This window comes from Mercenaria mercenaria, chromosome 16 (assembly GCF_021730395.1).
Source record: "Mercenaria mercenaria strain notata chromosome 16, MADL_Memer_1, whole genome shotgun sequence".
Taxonomy (NCBI): domain Eukaryota; kingdom Metazoa; phylum Mollusca; class Bivalvia; order Venerida; family Veneridae; genus Mercenaria; species Mercenaria mercenaria.
In genome coordinates, this window is record NC_069376.1 from 23,429,398 (window position 1) to 23,449,888 (window position 20,491).

Here is a 20,491-nt window from a genome sequence, read left to right on the forward strand (position 1 = left end):
TAGAGATGGAGCATTATTCATCTCGCAGTTGTAGATGGGTATATAGTAAGTTTAAATGACAGCTGGAAAAGCAGTTACATCAGGGTTGTGGATAGGTAAATATGAAGTTTGCTGGGATGGAAGAGTATTTATTTAAGGGTTTTGGATGGGTATATAGGAAGTTGGAATGGAGGAGTAATTTGTGGGTAGAACAGGCAACTGTCTACAATCCAGCATGATGGCATCCTCATATGACAGACTTCCATGAGCTTGATGAGTGTGTGTGTTCGGGTTTAACGTCTTTTTCAACATCTTTTTAGTCATATAAACGATGGTGAGCTTGACTGAGTTTGGAACCCACAACAATCAGCAATTCAAAGTCAGCTACTATAAGCACTTGGTCATAGAGGCCTCTAGAATTATTGGGGTATCTTTGATTAAAGAACATTTGCTTAAATCTATATTAACACTGAGTAGTAGTAAAACACCCATAGAGCCCTTTGGAATGCAAAACTTGCAGTTCACTCTCCTAGATGATTTTACCTGTTTACATTTATGACACCAGCTCCACATGAGAATGCAGTTCTGTCCATTTGGTATAGGCTGGTCTAACCTCTTCAGCACCAGGCTTATACAGCCCCGCCCGTGCACAAATCTTCGCACATGACGATCCATAGATGTATTGCATAAGTCAGATGGACAAACATAGGAAGGCCTGTGGATAAAATAAACAAATTAATCAATCTATTACTGTAACGATGAATACGAGAAAATTCTGAGACATGTACAAATCCCATATTTATTTTCATACTAAGGCAGAAATTAATATAATTACATTTACCAATCATGCAATTTGATGTTCACAATGTTTTTAAACTTACAAAAATTTGTACCATTTCTTGTTGCCCAGAAGCCCTAAAAGCTACAAACAAACATTAATTTCAGTAAAAATCTTTTAACAACAAAAAAAGAGAGCAAATTTAAAATTTAGGGTTTTAAATTGACAATCTACATTTCAGACTTAGAACCATGGTTCAAACAGCATATCCAAGAAAAAAATTCAAGTACTTTTCAAGGACTTTTCAAGTACATTTTTTACCTCTTCAAGCAATATATTTCTTGAAACCACGTCTTATAATTTTAGTCCCAGCAGCTTTAATCAATTATTTCCAAAATGGTGAGGTATACCTCTCTGTGCCTAGGAGAAGCAAAGCTCTGCTTTGTCTTAGAGATACATAGCTCTGTGGAAAGGCATTTGGTGTCAGTATTGAACACTATACTTTACCTGAAACAGAATCTCTCTAGAAATCCACCAAGTGTTGTATCATTTCTGCCATAAAACTCCATTGTCACTACCCTGAAAAACATTTCACCAAACTGTAATTTGTAAATGTTAAAAAAAGTCACATCTATGCCTAGCTTCAGACACATACAATATATACTTTCAGGATTTTGAACACCCTCAGGGGTTGGAAGAGAGGGTAATTTCTAGAACAGGGAAGGTCCAGGTGCATGCAGCATCCTCCCTATTTTGACTAGTTTACCTTAAATGATGTAACATGACATACATCAATCCATAAATTTTTCAAAAATGCTACTGTTAACTTTTTAATTTTGACTTCCATGTGTTGTTAGCCTGCCTGCTTACTTAGCTCAGTAGGGAGAGCACAGATCCACAGATCGCAGCATCGTGAGTTGGATTCCCTGGAGAGGCATATGTTCTCCGTGACGATTTGATAAAAGACATTGTATCTTAAATCATTCGTCCTCCATCATAGATGCTTATGTTGGGAAAAGTTGGCAGTTACTTGCGGAGAACAGGTTTGTTCTGGTACAAAATCCAGAAACACTGGTTAGGTTAACTGAAATACTGTAACAGTTGAAAAAATGGTGTTAAACCCAAAACAAACAAACAAATCCATGAGGTGTCTCCACTTAGCAAAATGATTTAAAAATTCAATAAATAGTACTGGTATGTAGGAAGAGGAAAGCAGGCTGTTTCTTTTTAAATGACTAAGCTCTTAATATTAGTTGCAAAATTAGATGCTTGCTTTGTTTTACTGGGGAATAACCAGGGCCCTCACTCTGCTTTGGGGGAAGGGGTCCACAGCCCTCAGGCAGGGGAATTTTCGCGTTGTTTTAGCCAAAAGGGGGAATTTTCTTTGCTTTTAAAGGATAATATACTATGTTTACTATAACATGTATAACCTTTTTTTTTCAGGTAGCTGTTTCTTTTTCTCAACATACTATTAGTAACTGCAATTATATCATGTCAAGATCAGCTTTTCAGGGGTCAAGCTATACTGTTATGAATGCAACTTCCACAGACTTTATTTAAAACAAATACATTTTTCATTGCAGATTTTTTAAAATCAATTTATATTTCAGTTGTCTAAAAGTGGGTGGGGTTTGGTGTCTTTGCATGATTTTATTATCGAACAAGAGCTGTCAGTAAGACAGCCAAGCTCGACTATTTGAAATATTGTCACAGAAGCAGGAAATTATTACCCAAAATGTTAAATATCAAAAGAGTTTTAAGTTCAAAGGGGGATATAATTTGACCAAAATACATATCAGAGTTTATGGGACTTGATGTTATCAACTAGTTTTATAACCCCGATGAAACATGTTAAGTTTCAATTCAATATCTGGATTAGTTTTGGGGATAGTAACTTGCATGTAAAACTTTAACCAGAACTTTCTAAGTCCAAAAGGGGTCATAATTTGCTCAAAATACATGTTAAGAGTTATGGAACTTGACCCAGTGAGGTTGGTAATTGACCTAGAAAAAGAATAAATAAGTTTCAAAGCTATATGCCTTTTGGTAATAGCTGTATGTACTTGCACGCAAAACTTTAACCAGGATTTTCTAAGTCCAAAAGGGGGCATAATTTGCCCAAAATACATGTCAGAGTTATGGGACTTGGTGCTATCAACTAGTTTTATAACCCCGAAGACACATGTGAAGTTTCAATTTAATATCTGTAGTAGTTTTGGAGATAGTTACTTGCATGTAAAACTCAACCAGGATTTTCTAAGTCCAAAAGGGGGCATAATTTGCCCAAAATACATGTCAGAGTTATGGGACTTGACCCAGTAAGGTAGGTAATTGATCTAGAAAAAGAAAAAATAAGTTTCAAATCTATATGCCTTTTAGTAATAGCTGTATGTACTTGCACGCAAAACTTTAACCAGAATTTTCTAAGTCCAAAAGGGGGCATAATTTGGCCAAAATACATGTCAGAGTTATGGGACTTGACCCAGTGAGGTAGGTAATTGATCTAGAAAAAGAAAAAGTAAGTTTCAAATCTATATGCCTTTTAGTAATAGCTGTATGTACTTGCACGCAAAACTTTAACCAGAATTTTCTAAGTCCGAAAGGGGGCATAATTTGCCCAAAATGAAGGTCAGAGTTATGGGACTTGGTGCTATCAACTAGTTTTAAAACCCCGAAGACACATGTGAAGTTTCAATTCAATATCTGTAGTAGTTTTGGAGATAGTAACTTGCATGTAAAACTTTAACCAGAATTTTCTAAGTCCAAAAGGGGGCATAATTTGCTCAAAATACATGTCAGAGTTATGGGACTTGACCCAGTGAGGTAGGTAATTGATCTAGAAAAAGAAAAAGTAAGTTTCAAATCTATATGCCTTTTAGTAATGGCTGTATGTACTTGCACGCAAAACTTTAACCAGAATTTTCTAAGTCCGAAAGGGGGCATAATTTGCCCAAAATGAAGGTCAGAGTTATGGGACTTGGTGCTAACAACTAGTTTTAAAACCCCGAAGACACATGTGAAGTTTCAATTCAATATCTGTAGTAGTTTTGGAGATAGTAACTTGCATGTAAAACTTTAACCAGAATTTTCTAAGTCCAAAAGGGGGCATAATTTGCTCAAAATACATGTTAGAGTTATGGAACTTGACCCAGTGAGGTTGGTAATTCACCTATAAAAAGAATAAATAAGTTTCAAAGCTATATGCCTTTAAATGATAGCTGTATGTACTTGCATGCAAAAACTTAACCAAGGTGTGACGCCGACTCCGACACCAGAGTGAGTAGAATAGCTAGACTATTCTTCGAATAGTCGAGCTAAAAATGCTTCAAAAAAAGGGCTGCTTTTGCAACAGAGATCATATTTTTCTTAAATGCAGACATTTAAATGGCTTTTTATTTAGATTGTACTAGAGAAATCTTGCAAGAAATGATAAAAATGGCCGAAAATCACAGTCGCGAAAACGGGTGACAAGTATGGAAAACGAAAGTAAATATTTAAAATTCTTTATGAAATACCTGTTTTAAATTTCTCTTTTTCACAAGACCTGTTCATTACTTATAATTTCTGCTTATTTATTCTGGACTAAACAAAGCCTCTGCAATGATAATAAATTTTCAATAGACCGTAACGGTTGGCCGGCAAGACAGATAACAATACAATACAAGTTGCATACCGCTAATTAACAAGTGATGCAAACACTATAAACTTTTACAGATTGATCAATAAACACCTTTGATAATGACAGGGATTATTGTACTGAATACAAACCGCGAGATGACCACGTGTCAATCGGCACGTTGCGTGACTGACATCTGTTAGTAGCTAATTAACATACGATGCTCCGCCTACTGCCATACTTCCGCTTATGACGGCGAACCATATTGAAATTGACTTGGATTTTGATTGATAAGGGGCAGAACTTTCGAATTCGAGAAAATTTCCGCGAGTCAACCCGACGTATGGGGCATATTCTGAGCAGGTCAAATACGAGTTTTTCCCGATGTTCGCGGGTCAAAACCCGGGACCTCGGGTCAACCGAATGTCCTGTTTAAAGGGGGATTTTTTTTCTCTTGAGGGGGAAAAAAGGATACTATTTTGGCGGGGGAAGCAGCCGATATTCGGCGGCAAAAACGGCCGATCGAGGGCCCTGATAACTCTCAAAATACTGTCACTGTGAATGTTCTAACAAAGTTTTAATAGCATATTAATGACTGACAATGACCTGACAATAAAACACATATAAAACACAAGTTGTTCCATCAACTCCTTGCACCTTTAGATAGGTCAATGTAATTCATAGAAGACTGGGTTGTTATCACTGTACATAAATTCATCTAATGATATCTATTCATAATACAAACACATGGACTAAACAGCAAAACATAACACATACCAAGGGTATACACATGGACTAGGATGATTCTCTGATTCATAACTAAAACTACTGAATAAAACAGCAATTCTTTGGTGTCTAAATGGATCCAAACAATCTATTTTTCTCTCTGCAGCAACTCCACTGTCTCTCTTGTTGTCTTCTTTTTTTACATCTACTGAGAGTTGCTTCCCTTTGTTTGATGACTTTTTAGACTTCTTTTCTGACTGGTTTGGTGGATCAATTATATTGATTCTGCCGCCATATGCACGGAATTTAGCAAGCATATACTGAAATTTCATAAATCAAACTCAAAACTAAATCAGTAAAAATAATTAAAGTAAGAATTTTCTTTAATATCATCATAGATAAACTGCAGACATCAATTATATGACAATCTATAAAACAAGAGCTGTCCGTAAGACAGCCAGTGCTTGACTATTTGAATCATTGTCCCAGAAGCAGGAATATTACCCTAAATGTTAAAATACCGTATAACCCCGTTTAAACGCCCCCCGGGGGCGATGCATTTTACGAAAAATTTGATCCGAACAATGTCAGTAACTCGTATAAATGCCCCCCTATTCATTCCAATTCATGCACTGACATAACCCGATACGTAATCGTACTGGGAATCTGTGTAAAGTCGCGTGCTGAGTGACATCATCCGAGTTAAATTCGATCAATACTGTAGCGTTTATAGCGTGGCATATTCAGTACTTTAATACACCCAGTAGATTTATTTGTGCCATGCCTGTTGACATGTTTAAAAGTTTGTGTTAATAAAGTGTGTTTTTTTTTTTGAAATTCATTTGTATTGTTATGTTATTATCTGGATATTATTGTGTTGGATCTAGGACCAATTTTTGAAGGTAAGATTTTTTTATTTTCCCCAAAAAGCGTGTGTGTGTGTGTGTGGGGGGGGGGGGCGCGTTAATTAGAGGGGGGGCGTTAATACGGAGTTATACGGTATCTATAGAGTTTCAATCCAGTATCTGCATTAGTTTTGGAGACAGTAACTTGCATGCAAAACTTTAACCAGGATTAAGTCCAAATGGGGGTATAATTTGGCCAAAATACATGTCAGAGTTATGGGACTTAACCCAGTGCTGTTGGTAATTGACCTAGAAAAAGAAAAAATAAGTTTCAAAGCCATATGCCTTTAAATGATAGTGTATTATAGTGATATGTACTTGCATGCAAAACTTTAACCAACGTGTGACACCGACGCCAGGGTGAGTAGAATAGCTAGCCAATTCTTTGAATAGTCAAGCTAAAAATGAACTTTGCATATAAAACAATGGGAATGCTATAAATTATGAAACCTGTGTTGATTTATCAGTGGCAGGTTTGGTAAGCCGACAGCGTATAAAATCATGGGCCTCTTTTATCACAATGTTGGATGGGGAGTCAATTTTCCTTGGCAAGTCTGTATCCAACTGTTTTGTTTTCACTTTACGCTGACCTGACTTCAGGCTGAAAATCAAACATAAATCCTGTTTAAACTAGGGTTATCACTTAAAGTGATGAATTAACCCCCCTGCATGCACTGACACTGCACATTGCAATTTGACGCACACAAGAGGACTGTATGTATATAGATTCCATGTATATAGTATCATAACAAAAAAGTCCCATAACACTGCAGAATATTTTCTGAAAGAACCTAACAAGCATCATGCACAAGTAAGGTTGGTACTGATCACTTGTGTGAAGTTTCATTGAATTTTGTTTTGTATTGCTCTTTTAAAAAAAGAGTAACCAAAGCAATAGTGTAAGTAACCCCAGTAACCAAATGCATATAGTAGGTTACAAAAAGTCACTTGTGCAGGGGTGCACATTTTGTGCCATATCTAAAATTGTGTGCAATTGTTGGGGAGATTAGGCATGCACAAGACTGCATAAGCAGATTAAATGTATATATATAGCATAGTAACAAAAAACAAAGTCCCATAACTGTGCAGTTTTCTTTCTGAAAGAACCTAACATGTACCATGCACAACTAGGGTTACTACTGATAACTTGTGTTAGGTTTCATAAAAGTGTGTGCATGGGTTCAGACTAGGCACGCACAATATTGCAGACTCCAGTATACCCCACTTACAACTTCATAGTTTGGGGTGTTGGGGGGTGGGAGGGGGGTACAATTAAATATACAATAGTTAAAAAATAATAAATCTGTTCCTATATTTTATCAGTTAATGAAATATGGGCAGGAGTTTGGATGCGTAATAATCAAATCACGAGTGCGTAGCACAAGTGGTTTAATTATACGCATCCTAACGACTGCTCAAAGCTTATTAACTGATAATATTATTGGAACATATTTATTATTTCAATTCTAACATGCAAATAATTCGTATTTTACAGTACTATATTTTCAGCATAATACGTCATTCGGATCATTTGCAGTTACGATTATGGTTAGAAAGTGTTGCATAGCCAATGTAACGTATAGCTGTTTGTTTCTTTTTTATTACAATTTTGAGAAGTATACATAAACAAGTTATCTAACAGCTCGCAAATTATTTATGAACAGAATAATCAAAGTAAGTAAGTTGACCCTGTGTTACGAATTACAAGCTTAACTTTTATATGACGTCACACCATTATGACGTCATACTTTATGTCATACATTTATGATGTCACTGATGAATCATATTTGAGCTAATTGAGTCAGCAGACAATGGAGCCTGCTGCTGTAGATGATGAAAAATTTTAACAAGAGGACAGACTGAGAGGCAGCAATATCACCTGCCACCATGGTCTTTGTTAAAATGGGAGACTAATCTGTGAATCTGTAATTATTCAAAACTGCACTTTGTATTGCCTTCTAAATGTGAAGAAATCTTACCAGAAATTTGAAGACCAATATATTTCCTCTGGGAAGTACTTCCTCAACTCACACTTTGACCCCGACTCTGTTTCCAAATACGGAAGTTGATATTTGATGTATGGTGATGAAGAAAGAACTACATTGTCCAAAGCTTTCCTGAACTTTGTTCTGAAATATTCACATTCATGCTTACAAAATATTCATGTTTTCTTCTCAAAGTTGGTCAAGAAAATACCAGTCACAACAGCAAATATAGATTTTTTTCTAATACAGCTTCAAATGAAGGATCAGTTCTAAAAGACAGAGTTCTTAAGAAAATAGTTTCTCCGTATGTTTTTGACTAGAACATTTACCTTACACAGGTAAATTATAGAAAGTTATTACAAAGATATGACATTCATTTACATGCAGAGATGTAACTTAATTTTAAGCACATGATTAAGTGGTTTTACCTAAGTGTGAGAATTTGTTCCTGGAATATATTATTCAGTGATTTTACCTATAGGTGACAAGTTGTTCCTGGAATGTTATGTAAGTGATTTTACCTATGGGTGACAAGTTGTTCCTGAAATGTTATAGAAGACTGGAATATTGACTCGTCCTGATTCATTTGATAGCTATATAGGGGATCTGAGTGGTCTGTCAACTGTGTTGTCTGCGATTTTCTATGTGGGCTTTTGTCCCTCTTTCCCCCTGACGGATGTTTCTTCCTCAGTTCTGGGGTTGGCACCTGATTTCCATGTGGACTTTGATTCCGATCAAGTAATTTTTCAACATTACGAGTACCCTGATTAACTGAATCACAGACTGTAACATTTTCCACAAAATTTTCAGCATTTTGTTCGGAATCATTGCCCAGACCAAATATTACTTTCGGCTGATCACCAGTGTCTGATTCAGCAGTTCCTGTTTCAGCAGATGTGATTTTTTTATCACAAGTTGTCTCAAAATTTATAAATGATGATATTCTTTCTGAATCACTGACAAGATCCATCTGTCTATCAATATGAGAACCAGTCTCATGTTTGTCAACTTTAAAACCAGGCTGTACATTATTAGCTTCAGAACCGGTCTGAAGTTCACCAGTCTGATTTTTGTTTTTAACACCATCAACGAGACCTGGCACACTGGTTTTCCCAGAATTATCACAGACACCTGTATCTACATGCTTCTGATGTAGAAGACTAGCATTTTTATTTTTGTCATGGTCATGTATATCATCATCATTTTTTATCACACCAGTATCCACACTTACAGCACTTTCTGTTGGCTCTAATCTATTAACATTGCTATCTATTACAATTTCTTCTTTACTGTTATTCTTTGAATTAGATAAACTATTCTTATTTGTTTCATCTAATTCTGATCCCAAAGAGTTTCTACACTCCTTTGTGTTCTTTGATACTGCAGTCTGTTCCAGGTCAAAATTAAGGTCATCTTTTACAGGTGGTTTCAAAAACTCGTCCATACAGAATGACATCTCCAGACGAGAGTGGTAGGATGCATAAATCATAAAATTCATTATCTTTTTCACCTGGAAATAAAACAAGCAGGCCATGAAGTACCTGGGTCCCTCACTTAACCTTCACTTTAAATGCTACAAAATAAGTTTGGTGAAAAACTATTTCATCAAATATACTCAAAGATTTTTAAAGACATTCTGAACAAGTACAAAATGTGGCATCTGCAGTTTTAGTTAGGTTTTTCTATGTTTTGAACTAATGACCTAGTTTTTGACTCCAGATGACCCAGTTTTAAACTTGACCTATATTTCATAAAACAAAAAACCTGACCAGGTCTCATGTAGATCAGTTAAAACTATGGCCTCTGGAGTGTCAAAAATGTTTTTCTCTTTAATCATGGAATGTATCTTGAAAACAAGAGCTCATAGAACACGAAATCCCCCCTCCCACCCCTTGATGCATTCAGTAATTGCACAAGGAACAGAAATTATTTGGTCACTGTACAAAAAAGTTCTACTGTTCTGGGTCAATGTGACCTTGACCTTAGACCTATTGACCTCAAAATCAATAGGGGTCATCTGCTGGTCATGAGCAACCTCCCTCTTAAGTTTCTTGATCCTAGACCCAAGATTTCTTGAGTTATCATCCGGAAACTGTTTAACTGTTCCTGGTCACTGTGACCTTGACCTACTGACCTCAAAATTAATAGGGGTCATCTGCTGATCATGATCAACCTCCCTATCAAGTTAAGTTCATAATCCTAAGCCCAAGCGTTCTCAAGTTATTGTCCAGAAACGGTTTAACTATTCCGGGTAACTGTGACCTTGACTTTTGACCTACTGACTATAAAATCAATAGGGGTTACCTGCTGGTCATAATTAACATCTCTATCAACTTTTCATGATCCTAGGCCCAAGCGTTCTAGAGTTATCTTCTAGAAACCATTTAACTGTTTCTGGTCACTGTGACCTTGACCTTTGACCTACTGATCTCAAAATGTTATAAAAAGGAAATTAAATGTTCTTTTGTCTAGCATTGGAGCTATGATACACAGTTTAGCAGGAAAATAAACTGTTCCTGTGTCTATGTGTTTAGCATTGGAGCTATGATTCACAGTTGGTGGGGAAATGGACTGTTCCTGTGCTTAGCATTTGAGCTATGACACATCGTTTGGCATGAGATATAGTATATTTATAACTTTTACTTGTTCCACTTTCATTATCAAATCACTTTTACTTACTCTTTTCAACTCGGATATAGATCCACCTCGCAGAGTAACTGCACAACCAAGGTGTGTAGCACAGCCGTCAAAGTACAGCATGTGGCGTGTGTCTCCTGATGGCAGGTGAAATGCTCGAACAGAAAATGTATGACAGAAACCAAGTTTTACGCCCCGTACAAGACTGTCAATTGAAGCAACAATATCAGTGACCAAAAATCTTGATAACCTCTCCATTACACTCTGGAATAATACAATTTAAATGAGGATACATACACCTTGGCTACATAGTAATAATCATAGGAAAAACAACAACTTTAAACTTAAGCATTTTTCAGGCACATTAAGTTATTTCTAACCTTACATATGCTTGTTATACCATGATTTTGTATGTCAGACTCTTAGAATATAACTTAACAAAGGAAACATTTCAGTCACCTTTTTATCATTTATTTTATTTGTTGTGTTTAACATCATACCAACACAATTTAAGTCATATTATGACGACTTTCCAGGTTTGATGGTGGAGGATGACCCCAGGTGCCCCTTCAGTGCATTATTTCATCACGAGCAGGCACCCAAGTAGAACCACCGATCTTCTGTAAGGCAGTTGGATGGCTTCCTCATATGAAGAATTCAACGCCCTGGGTGAGGCTCAAATCCACATCAATGAGGGGCAAGTGCTTTGAAGTCAGCGACCTTAACCACTCGGCCACAGAGGCCCCCCAGTCACCTTTTTAAAGTTAGTCTATCACAAGCAATTTTCTTTATCAATGGTCAGGTTTTTAATCAAATTATTATTATTATTATTATACCAGATTTATATAGCGCCATTTTCATGATCAATTTCACGTTCAAAGGCACTTTACATAGTTCAAATGCAGCCACACAGGGCGCATAATTCATCCTCTACTAGTACAGACAGAGAGCGATCTGACCAGAGGGACAGAGTGAGACCAAGCCCCCAGACAGAGAGATCAGAAATCAGATACAGGCCTGTCCGGCTAACTTAGCCTGGCTCGTTGGGAATAGACAGTCTGGTTCTTTAACGTGCCCAGTGTATAGCACTGATACACGCAAGGATCGCCTGGGTTCCTGACCAGTACACCTCTAGTTGGATGGGAAACACTGAAAAGCGTTTCTGAAAATTCCCGAGTAGCTGCCGGGGATCGAACTCCCGACCTCAGGATTGGAAGGCCAGTGTGCAAACCACTGAGCTATCCATCCACCTAAAATTATCTGTCACATATGTGATTAAGAACATATTCATTGTCACCAAAAATTGGTGAACTAGTCCATATAAACGTTATCAACTAAATAATATTATATACCTGTTTCACATTATAGATAAGAGTAATTCCTGCTTTAAGCAGAAAGTCCTGTGCAAGCCTGGATACTGATTTCTCTACCACCAATACATCAGGTTTGGGTTTCAATGATGTTATCTTCTTGATGTTCTTACGAAGAAATTCTTCTTCCTGAAACATTCTAAGTGTTCTCAATATATTCTATAATCAGTGTGATATCATCAGTGTAACATCATCAGTGTGACATCATCAGTGTGACATCATCAGTGTGACACAGTGAAATGATATATATTCACATTTTCTGTGCTTGCCTAAGAGTGTTTATGCCAGTCATCACTCTCATACAATGAAGACAATGTAGATCAGTTTATAAATATTGAAATATTAGAGCAAAAAATATATGGTAATTCCAGTGAAAAATGTTTAAGGTATTTTTCAGCAAAAAGTGTTAAATATATAAAATCTGACTAAAACCATTGGAAAAACATGAAATAAAATGCAAATCAGCTTGTTTTACATGTACGATTAAATATCTTCCATTCATGAACACAATATTTTAGTTTTTTTTTGTGGCTAAGCCACTCTTGGTGTTCACTCAATAAAAAGACGATCTTACACAAAGGAAACAAAAATCCTCTAGATTTTGTCCACCCTTTGGTATTCTATGTAGTCCTTACATGCCAGCACACTATAGTTTGCCTGGAATATTTATGGTTCAAAGTAAGAGATTTTGTTCTACCTCTGGTATTCTATAGAGCCTTGAAGTAACCACACTTAATACTATTATAGAATACCTGTAATATTTGTGGTTCTAGGTAGGAGATTTTGTTCTCCACTCTCTGGTATTCTATAGAACCTTGAAGTAACAGCACACTTGGGTTGCTAATGTTGTGAGCCATCTTTTTATGCGCCACATTCTTTCTGAAGATCACCCCATGAAGTAACCCAGTCTGTTCCCGCGATCCTCCGGGTATCTAGAAAAGTAAACAAATTTTACTGAAGTCACATCCATGTCTGGAGAATAGAAACAGGGTCATACATTTCTAAAGTAATGCTCTGAACAAATACTATTCATCAACTATAAGATAATGTTAGTTACACAATCTAACTCCTTGACTATGTCTAAGACTGCTGATTATGACTTTCTATAAAGTATTACAGCAACTGTTTCTACAAACAATCCTAATCTATCATTGCCAAGCACGTGTACTTTTCTCAGTTTGTAACACAAATTGAATGCCTTGGTATTAATGAGTTTGCCTATAGCTATGGCACAGCAGTATAGATTATATCACCTTCTTTATATGAACATATTTGCGTATATCCATGTCATCAGAGCTGCTTCTAACATCAGGCTTAACAAACAAGCTGACACGATCCACCGTGGAGATAATTATATCTGCCCAACTACCAGCCAAATTCTCTTCAAACAGGAGCTGTTTTGTCATCATGGTTAAATGTTCATGGTGTTCTTGTCTACAAGTGTAAAACTCCACAATATATAAAAATGTTCATATTAAGGTATTGGACCCATAACAGAGTACCTCCTTTTTAAAGAGTATCCAATTCCTACCATAAACCTACTTTGACTGCAATTTTCAGGGGGGCGTAGGTTCAAGCCCCACTGGGACCAAAATATTTTTTTCCATATTTTCCTTTTTTTTCTAGTACGTATTAAGGTTTATTATGGATGTATTGTACAAAAGTGGAAAATTTTAATTTTATAAGCATTTTTTGCTGTTCAAAGTGAATTAACCTCTGAATCAGGAGGGGTAGAGTTAGACATCTTTAAAACTACTGAGTTACATGCGGTAAAAGTTCTCTATTTTGCCTTCATTCTTTAAATTACATATTGTGGAAGAAATGCAGGTAGGTTTTACTTCTGCCCCAAGGTTATTTTTGAATGAAGTGAGCAGAATTCAAAACAGACCCACAAGATTCGACCTTAATTTTTCAATGTTGGAGTTAGAATTCTGTCTCATTAAATCTGTTTACTTGAGGCACCCTAGAAAAAAATAATATTTACAGTTTTATTTTGTGTTTGACGTTTCTTTTATCAAAATTAATACTGTAATGAATTTTCTGCAAACATTTTAGATACTGGCCTTCACATTGAAAATTGTGTCTACTTGAGCTTGAGGAAATACCATAAACAAGAGCTGTCCGTAAGACAGCCAAGCTCGACTATTCGAAATATTGACCCAGAAGCAGGAAAATATTACCCAAAAAAGTTAAATATCAAAAGAGTTTTAAGTTCAAAAGGGGGAATAATTTGACCAAAATGCATATCAGTTATGGGACTTGCTGCTATCAACTAGATTTATAACCCTGAAGGCACATGAGAAGTTTCAATTCAATATCTGCATTAGTTTTGGAGATAGAAACTTGCATGTAAAACTTTAACCAGAATTTTCAAAGTCCAAAAGGGGGCATAATTTGCCCAAAATACATGCCAGAGTTATGGGACTTGATCCAGTGAGGTTAGTAATTGATCTAAAAAAAGAAAAAATAAGTTTCAAATCTATATGCCTTTTAGTAATAGCTGTATGTACTTGCACGCAAAACTTTAACCAGAATTTGCTAAGTCCAAAAGGGGGCATAATTCGGCCAAAATGAAGGTCAGAGTTATGGGACTTGATCCTATCAACTAGTTTTATAACCCCGAAGACACATGTGAAGTTTCAAATCAATATCTGCATTAGTTTTGGAGATAATAACTTGCATGTAAAACTTTAACCAAAATTTTCTAAGTCTAAAAGGGGGCATAATTTGCTCAAAAAACATGTCAGAGTTATGGGACTTGACCCAGTGAGGTTGGTAATTGATCTAGAAAAAGAAAAAATAAGTTTTAAATCTATATGCCTTTTAGAAATAGTTGTATGTACTTGCACGCAAAACTTTAACCAGAATTTTCTAAGTCCAAAAGGGGGCATAATTTGGCCAAAATGAAAGTCAGAGTTATGGCACTTGCTGCTATCAACTACTTTTATAACCCCGAAGACACATGTGAAGTTTCAAATCAATATCTGCATTAGTTTTGGAGATAGTAACTTGCATGTAAAACTTTAACCAAAATTTTCTAAGTCTAAAAGGGGGCATAATTTGCTCAAAAAACATGTCAGAGTTATGGGACTTGACCCAGTGAGGTTGGTAATTGATCTAAAAAAAGAAAAAATAAGTTTTAAATCTATATGCCTTTTAGAAATAGTTGTATGTACTTGCACGCAAAACTTTAACCAGAATTTTCTAAGTCCAAAAGGGGGCATAATTTGGCCAAAATGAAAGTCAGAGTTATGGGACTTGCTGCTATCAACTAGTTTTATAATCCCGAAGACACATGTGAAGTTTCAAATCAATATCTGCATTAGTTTTGGAGATAGTAACTTGCATGTAAAACTTTAACCAAAATTTTCTAAGTCCAAAAGGGGGCATAATTTGCTCAAAATACATGTCAGAGTTATGGGACTTGACCCAGAGAGGTTGGTAATTGACCTAGAAAAAGAAGAAATAAGTTTCAAAGCTATATGCCTTTCATTGATGGCTGTATGTACTTGCATGCAAAAACTTAACCAAGGTGTGACGCCGACGCCGACGCCGACGCCGACGCCAGGGTGAGTAGAATAGCTAGACTATTCTTCGAATAGTCGAGCTAATTATACAAAACTTACAAAAAACGGCACGGTAAAGGTTGTTTAAAATTTGCAACACAGTGCGAAACATGGTCAACTTTAAAAATATACCAAGCAAATGCCATTTTTTAAACATTACTATATGGGGTCCAATACCTTAAGTTTTTGTATACAACTGAAAATAGGGGTGTAATGATACATCGAAATATCGATACATTGCGATACTGAGTGTCCCGACAGTATGCATCGATAGAAAAGTCACAATCCAATAACAATCGCCGATAGTTCCTTCAACAATCTATAGTTTCGATAGTTTTGAAATTTTAGTAAATACAGAAATAATTTATAATTTATAAACCAAGAAACCGAGCCAGCTTTCATTTGCGCCTCAGAAAATGTTTACATCTCCATTACAATAATTACCCTCACGGAATTAAACTACAATAAATTTAGTTTCTTAGAAACTTTGATTAAATATATTTAAATAACCTGTTAATCTTAAAGTAGGTTACTTGTATGATACAGCAAACTGTTCAGTAGGGCCCTTCATTTAGTGCTGGTACACCTTAGTCCAATCCATCAGTTTTTGTCTTTTTCGAAGCTCAACAAAATGGCTGATTCGTTTGAGGATACCTTCCATAGGCTTATAGTTTTACTTGTTGTTTCAAAGCCAAGGAAGGCAAGAAATTGAAAGAATGTTAAAAATATTTAATGTTAGATTTATTTCTGCCCATTTCAGTTATAGAAACATCTCAATGTGTATTAACAGCAATTATAAACAGTGCCGTGCCTTACACTGTGTAATAATGCCAGTTGTCGGTTTTACTGTATTTATAAAACATGGTGGCTGATAACTACTGCAACAGTATTGCAATAGTAACCTGCAATAGAATAGTATCGCAATAGTTTTTCAGCAATATCAATAGTATTGCAATAGTCACCCCTAACTGAAAAACTCCCCAACATTTAATAAGACCATTAAATACTGCATAAATATTTAACTCTTGGCATCAAATTTTGTTTTAAGCCTAATGGCCGTGTTGTGGAGATAAGAACTTGAGGATTATCCAATTCTAAACAAGAACTAAACAGTAAGTTTACATATTTATTGGGTGGTGCACTCTGCAAATCAAATAACTGATGCTAGTTCAAGAAAATCTTCCTAGCAGTTTTATAGATACAGACACAGCAGACAAGGATTACAGACTGACGGACATGTATGACTCTAATGAAGGCCCATATACTTTTAATCTGGGTGAATCATTTTGAGCTATATTTCTGCTGTGTTTTTTTTTCACATCATGTCATTTCTATTTTTATATTAGTTAAAGAAGTTCTGAATCAAATTATCAGATTAGGGTTTCTACCTACTATACAGACTACATTTATGTTTGAATGAATAAATATTGCTTAGAGCTTTAAGAAACCTTGTTTTAACTTATAATTTATGATTTCTCACCAATATGAATACTTTAAAGATTTCAAAAAGATTGATATAAATCTGCAGGCACTGCAGGCAAAAACAAGCTCCAACTCACTGTAGTTTTTCAAATGTCTCCCTCTCTATGGAATCATCAGTGACCATATTCAATGTTCTCCATGACCCTGTCACCTCCTCTGTTCCCATGGACTTCTCGGTTTCTGCAGCAACACTTTGAAAGATGGGCTCCACCACAACGTCCTCGTTTCCCAACAAATTCTGACGTGGAAGAGGCTCGTCAAAGTGTCTGTCATCAACTGTAATAATGTCACATAAAACATGCAGATACGAGGGACAATGTAAACCTAATATAAAATGAATGCAACAAAAGCACGTAAGGCTTTATGCAGCTTACCCAAATGACTAAGTAGAGTTACTGTAAACTTAAGGACAACCATTCTAGCCATCGTAAGTCCAACCCTAAGGCAACACGAAAGTACTCTGTCACGGTTTCTGAAATCCCCCAAGTTATGTTTGATGCATGTGTGGGGTGTGTCATTGAAATGTGGTAAGAAAATAGCATAAAGTATTTCACATTAATATTAAATACTTCAAACTTCATAAGGTGATCAAAAGCTGCCTGAGGAAACAGTGCGCGCGAATATTTCAATACATACTAGTGAAACGGGGCATATCTGAGAAAACAAGAGACCGAGTATTGCAGTGGCAATACAGAAGTTCCCTACCACTGGAAGACCTTGCTAGAGTTTGTCTCTTGTGATCGCTGGCAAGTGTTAGCATTAAAACTCCTTCAAGGCATTTTAGAAGCTAAGAAACAAAAACTATTTTAACTTAAATTTCAATACTGACCTAGACCTGCAAACTGTCTCATCATGGGAACATTTGTGTGCAGTACAAAGACACTCCATCAATGCACATAAAAGTTTATGAAGCAATATTACTTCACCTTCAATAGTAGCCTTAACCTTTGACCGACAAGCAAAAGTCATGTACATGCAGGCTCTTTATTCACATACAAAAATGAACCTAGCTTGAATACTTTTTGAGTAATTGCAGGATCCAGATTTGCAGACAGAAAGACAGACAGACAGATGGAAGGCATTCCTATAGTCCTATCCAGTGTTCCACTGGTAGGGGACTAATTAAGAGCTATCAATGGAGTGATTAATACCCTCAATATGGATGATGAATTGGGACAACAGTTTGAGTAAAATCCATTCAGTAGTAACAGACGGAGTGAAAAGGCATGAAAACATTAACCAGAATTTTTCTAAGTATAAAAGGACATGATTTAAGGAATATTTCTGCATCTTGTATCATATATTGAGTTTGATGATGTGGAATACTATTTCAAGTTTGAATCAAATCCATTCATTAACAACCAAGATGGAAAATTTATAATATTCAACCTGAAATTTAAAGTAAACAAGAGATGTCCAGAAGACAGCGCGCTCGACTTTTCTCAGTGCTTGACTCTAAATTAGAGCTTTGCCAGTAAAAAAATTCCAAGTTAAAAAGGGATATAACTCTGTCAAAATTATAATCAGAGTTATGGGAATTGTGTCTCCTGGTGTAGACTTTGATAGTAAATAACTATTTAGAGTTTCAAGTCAAAAGCTTTAATAGTAACAGAAATATTTGACTTTTAACAAAAAATTCTAATTTAAAAAGGGGCATAATTCTGTCAAAATTCAAATCAGAGTTATAGGGATTGTTTCTCCTGGTGTAGACTGTGATGGTAAATAAGTATTTTAAGTTTCAAGTCAAAAGCTTTGATAGTAACAGAGATATTTGACTTATCGAAATCTTTAACCAAAAATAATAAGTTAAAAAGGGGCATAATTCTGTCAAAATTCAAATCAGAGTTATGGGAATTGTGTCTCCTGGTGTAGACTTTGATTGTACACAACTATTTTGAGTTTCAGGTAAAAAGCTTTAATAGTAACAGAGATATTTGACTTTATCAAATTTTTTGAAAAAAAAATCTAAGTTAAAAAGGGGCATAATTCTGTCAAAATTCAAATCAGAGTTATGGGGATTGTTTCTCCTGGTGTAGACTTTGATGGTAAATAAGTATTTGAAGTTTCAAGTCAATAGCTTTGATAGTAACAGAGATATTTGACTTTATCAAAAACTTTAACCAAAATTTCTAAGTTAAAAAGGGGCATAATTCTGTCAAAATTCATAGCAGAGTTATGGGGGTTGTTTCTCCTGGTGTAGACTTTAATAGTTAATAGCTATTTTAAGTTTCAAGTCAATAGCTTTGATAGTAACAGAGATATTTGACTTTATCAAAAATTTTAACCAATGGCAATGGCGACGGCGACGCCGGGGTGAGTGCAATAGCTCTACTTTTTCTTCGAAAAGTCGAGCTAAAAATGGGGCATAATTCATAAAATATTTGAACCTGAGTCATGAACCTTGTGTCATATGATGTAAGCAATGATACATGACAACTATTTCAAAATTATCAAATTAGTTAAGTAAAACAAGAGGACCATGATGGTCCTGAATCGCTCACCTGTCCCAACATGACCCAGTTTTGAACCGAGTATGACGTCGTTTTTTTTCTATTATTTGACATAGTGACCTAGTTTTTGAGCTCATGTGACCCAGTTTTGAACCTGACCTAGATATCATCAAGAACATTCAGACCAACTTTCATACAGATCCCATGAAAAATATGGCCTCTAGAGAGGTCACAAGGTTTTTTCATTATTTGACCTACTGACCTAGTTATTGACGGCATGTGACCCAGTTTCAAACTTGACCTAGATATCATCAAGGTGAACATTCTGGCCAATTTTCATGAAGATCCATTCAAAAGTATGGTCTCTAGAGAGGTCACAAAGTTTTTTCTATTTTTAGACCTAATGACCTAGTTTTTGACCGCAGCTGACCCAGTTTCGAAATTGACCTAGATATCATCAAGATGAACATTCAGACCAACTTTCATACAGTTCCCATGAAAAATATGGCCTCTAGAGAGGTCACAAGGTTTTTCTATCATTTGACCTACTGACCTAGTTTTTGACAGCACATGACCCAGTTTCAAACTTGACCTAGATATCATCAAGGTGAATATTCTGACCAATCTTCATACAGATCCCATGAAAAATATGGCCTCTAGAGAGGTCACAAGGTTTTTTCATTATTTGACCTACTGACCTAGTTATTGACGGCACGTGACCCAGTTTCGAACTTGACCTAGATATCATCAAGGTGAACATTCTGACCAATTTTCATGAAGATCCATTCAAAAGTATGACCTCTAGAGAGGTCACAAGGTTTTACTATTTTTAGACCTAATGACCTAGTTTTTGACCGCAGCTGACCCAGTTTCAAACTTGACCTAGATATCATCAAGATAAACATTCAGACCAGCTTTCATACAGATCCCATGAAAAATATGGCCTCTAGAGAGGTCACAAGGTTTTTCTATTATTTGACCTACTGACCTAGTTTTT

At 35.9% G+C, this 20,491-nt stretch overlaps 1 protein-coding gene across 1 annotated transcript in view; it reads right to left on the minus strand.

Moving 5' to 3' along the window:
• The window catches only part of LOC123541099 (1-phosphatidylinositol 3-phosphate 5-kinase-like), a 123,970-nt gene that overhangs the window by 78,161 nt on the left and 25,318 nt on the right, over positions 1-20,491 (minus strand). The window contains 11 exon segments of the mRNA XM_053526381.1: positions 523-694; positions 1,265-1,336; positions 5,151-5,419; positions 6,455-6,605; positions 7,984-8,133; positions 8,511-9,499; positions 10,669-10,890; positions 11,979-12,125; positions 12,749-12,928; positions 13,250-13,430; positions 17,122-17,320. Coding sequence (XP_053382356.1) covers positions 523-694; positions 1,265-1,336; positions 5,151-5,419; positions 6,455-6,605; positions 7,984-8,133; positions 8,511-9,499; positions 10,669-10,890; positions 11,979-12,125; positions 12,749-12,928; positions 13,250-13,430; positions 17,122-17,320 — 2,732 coding nt within the window.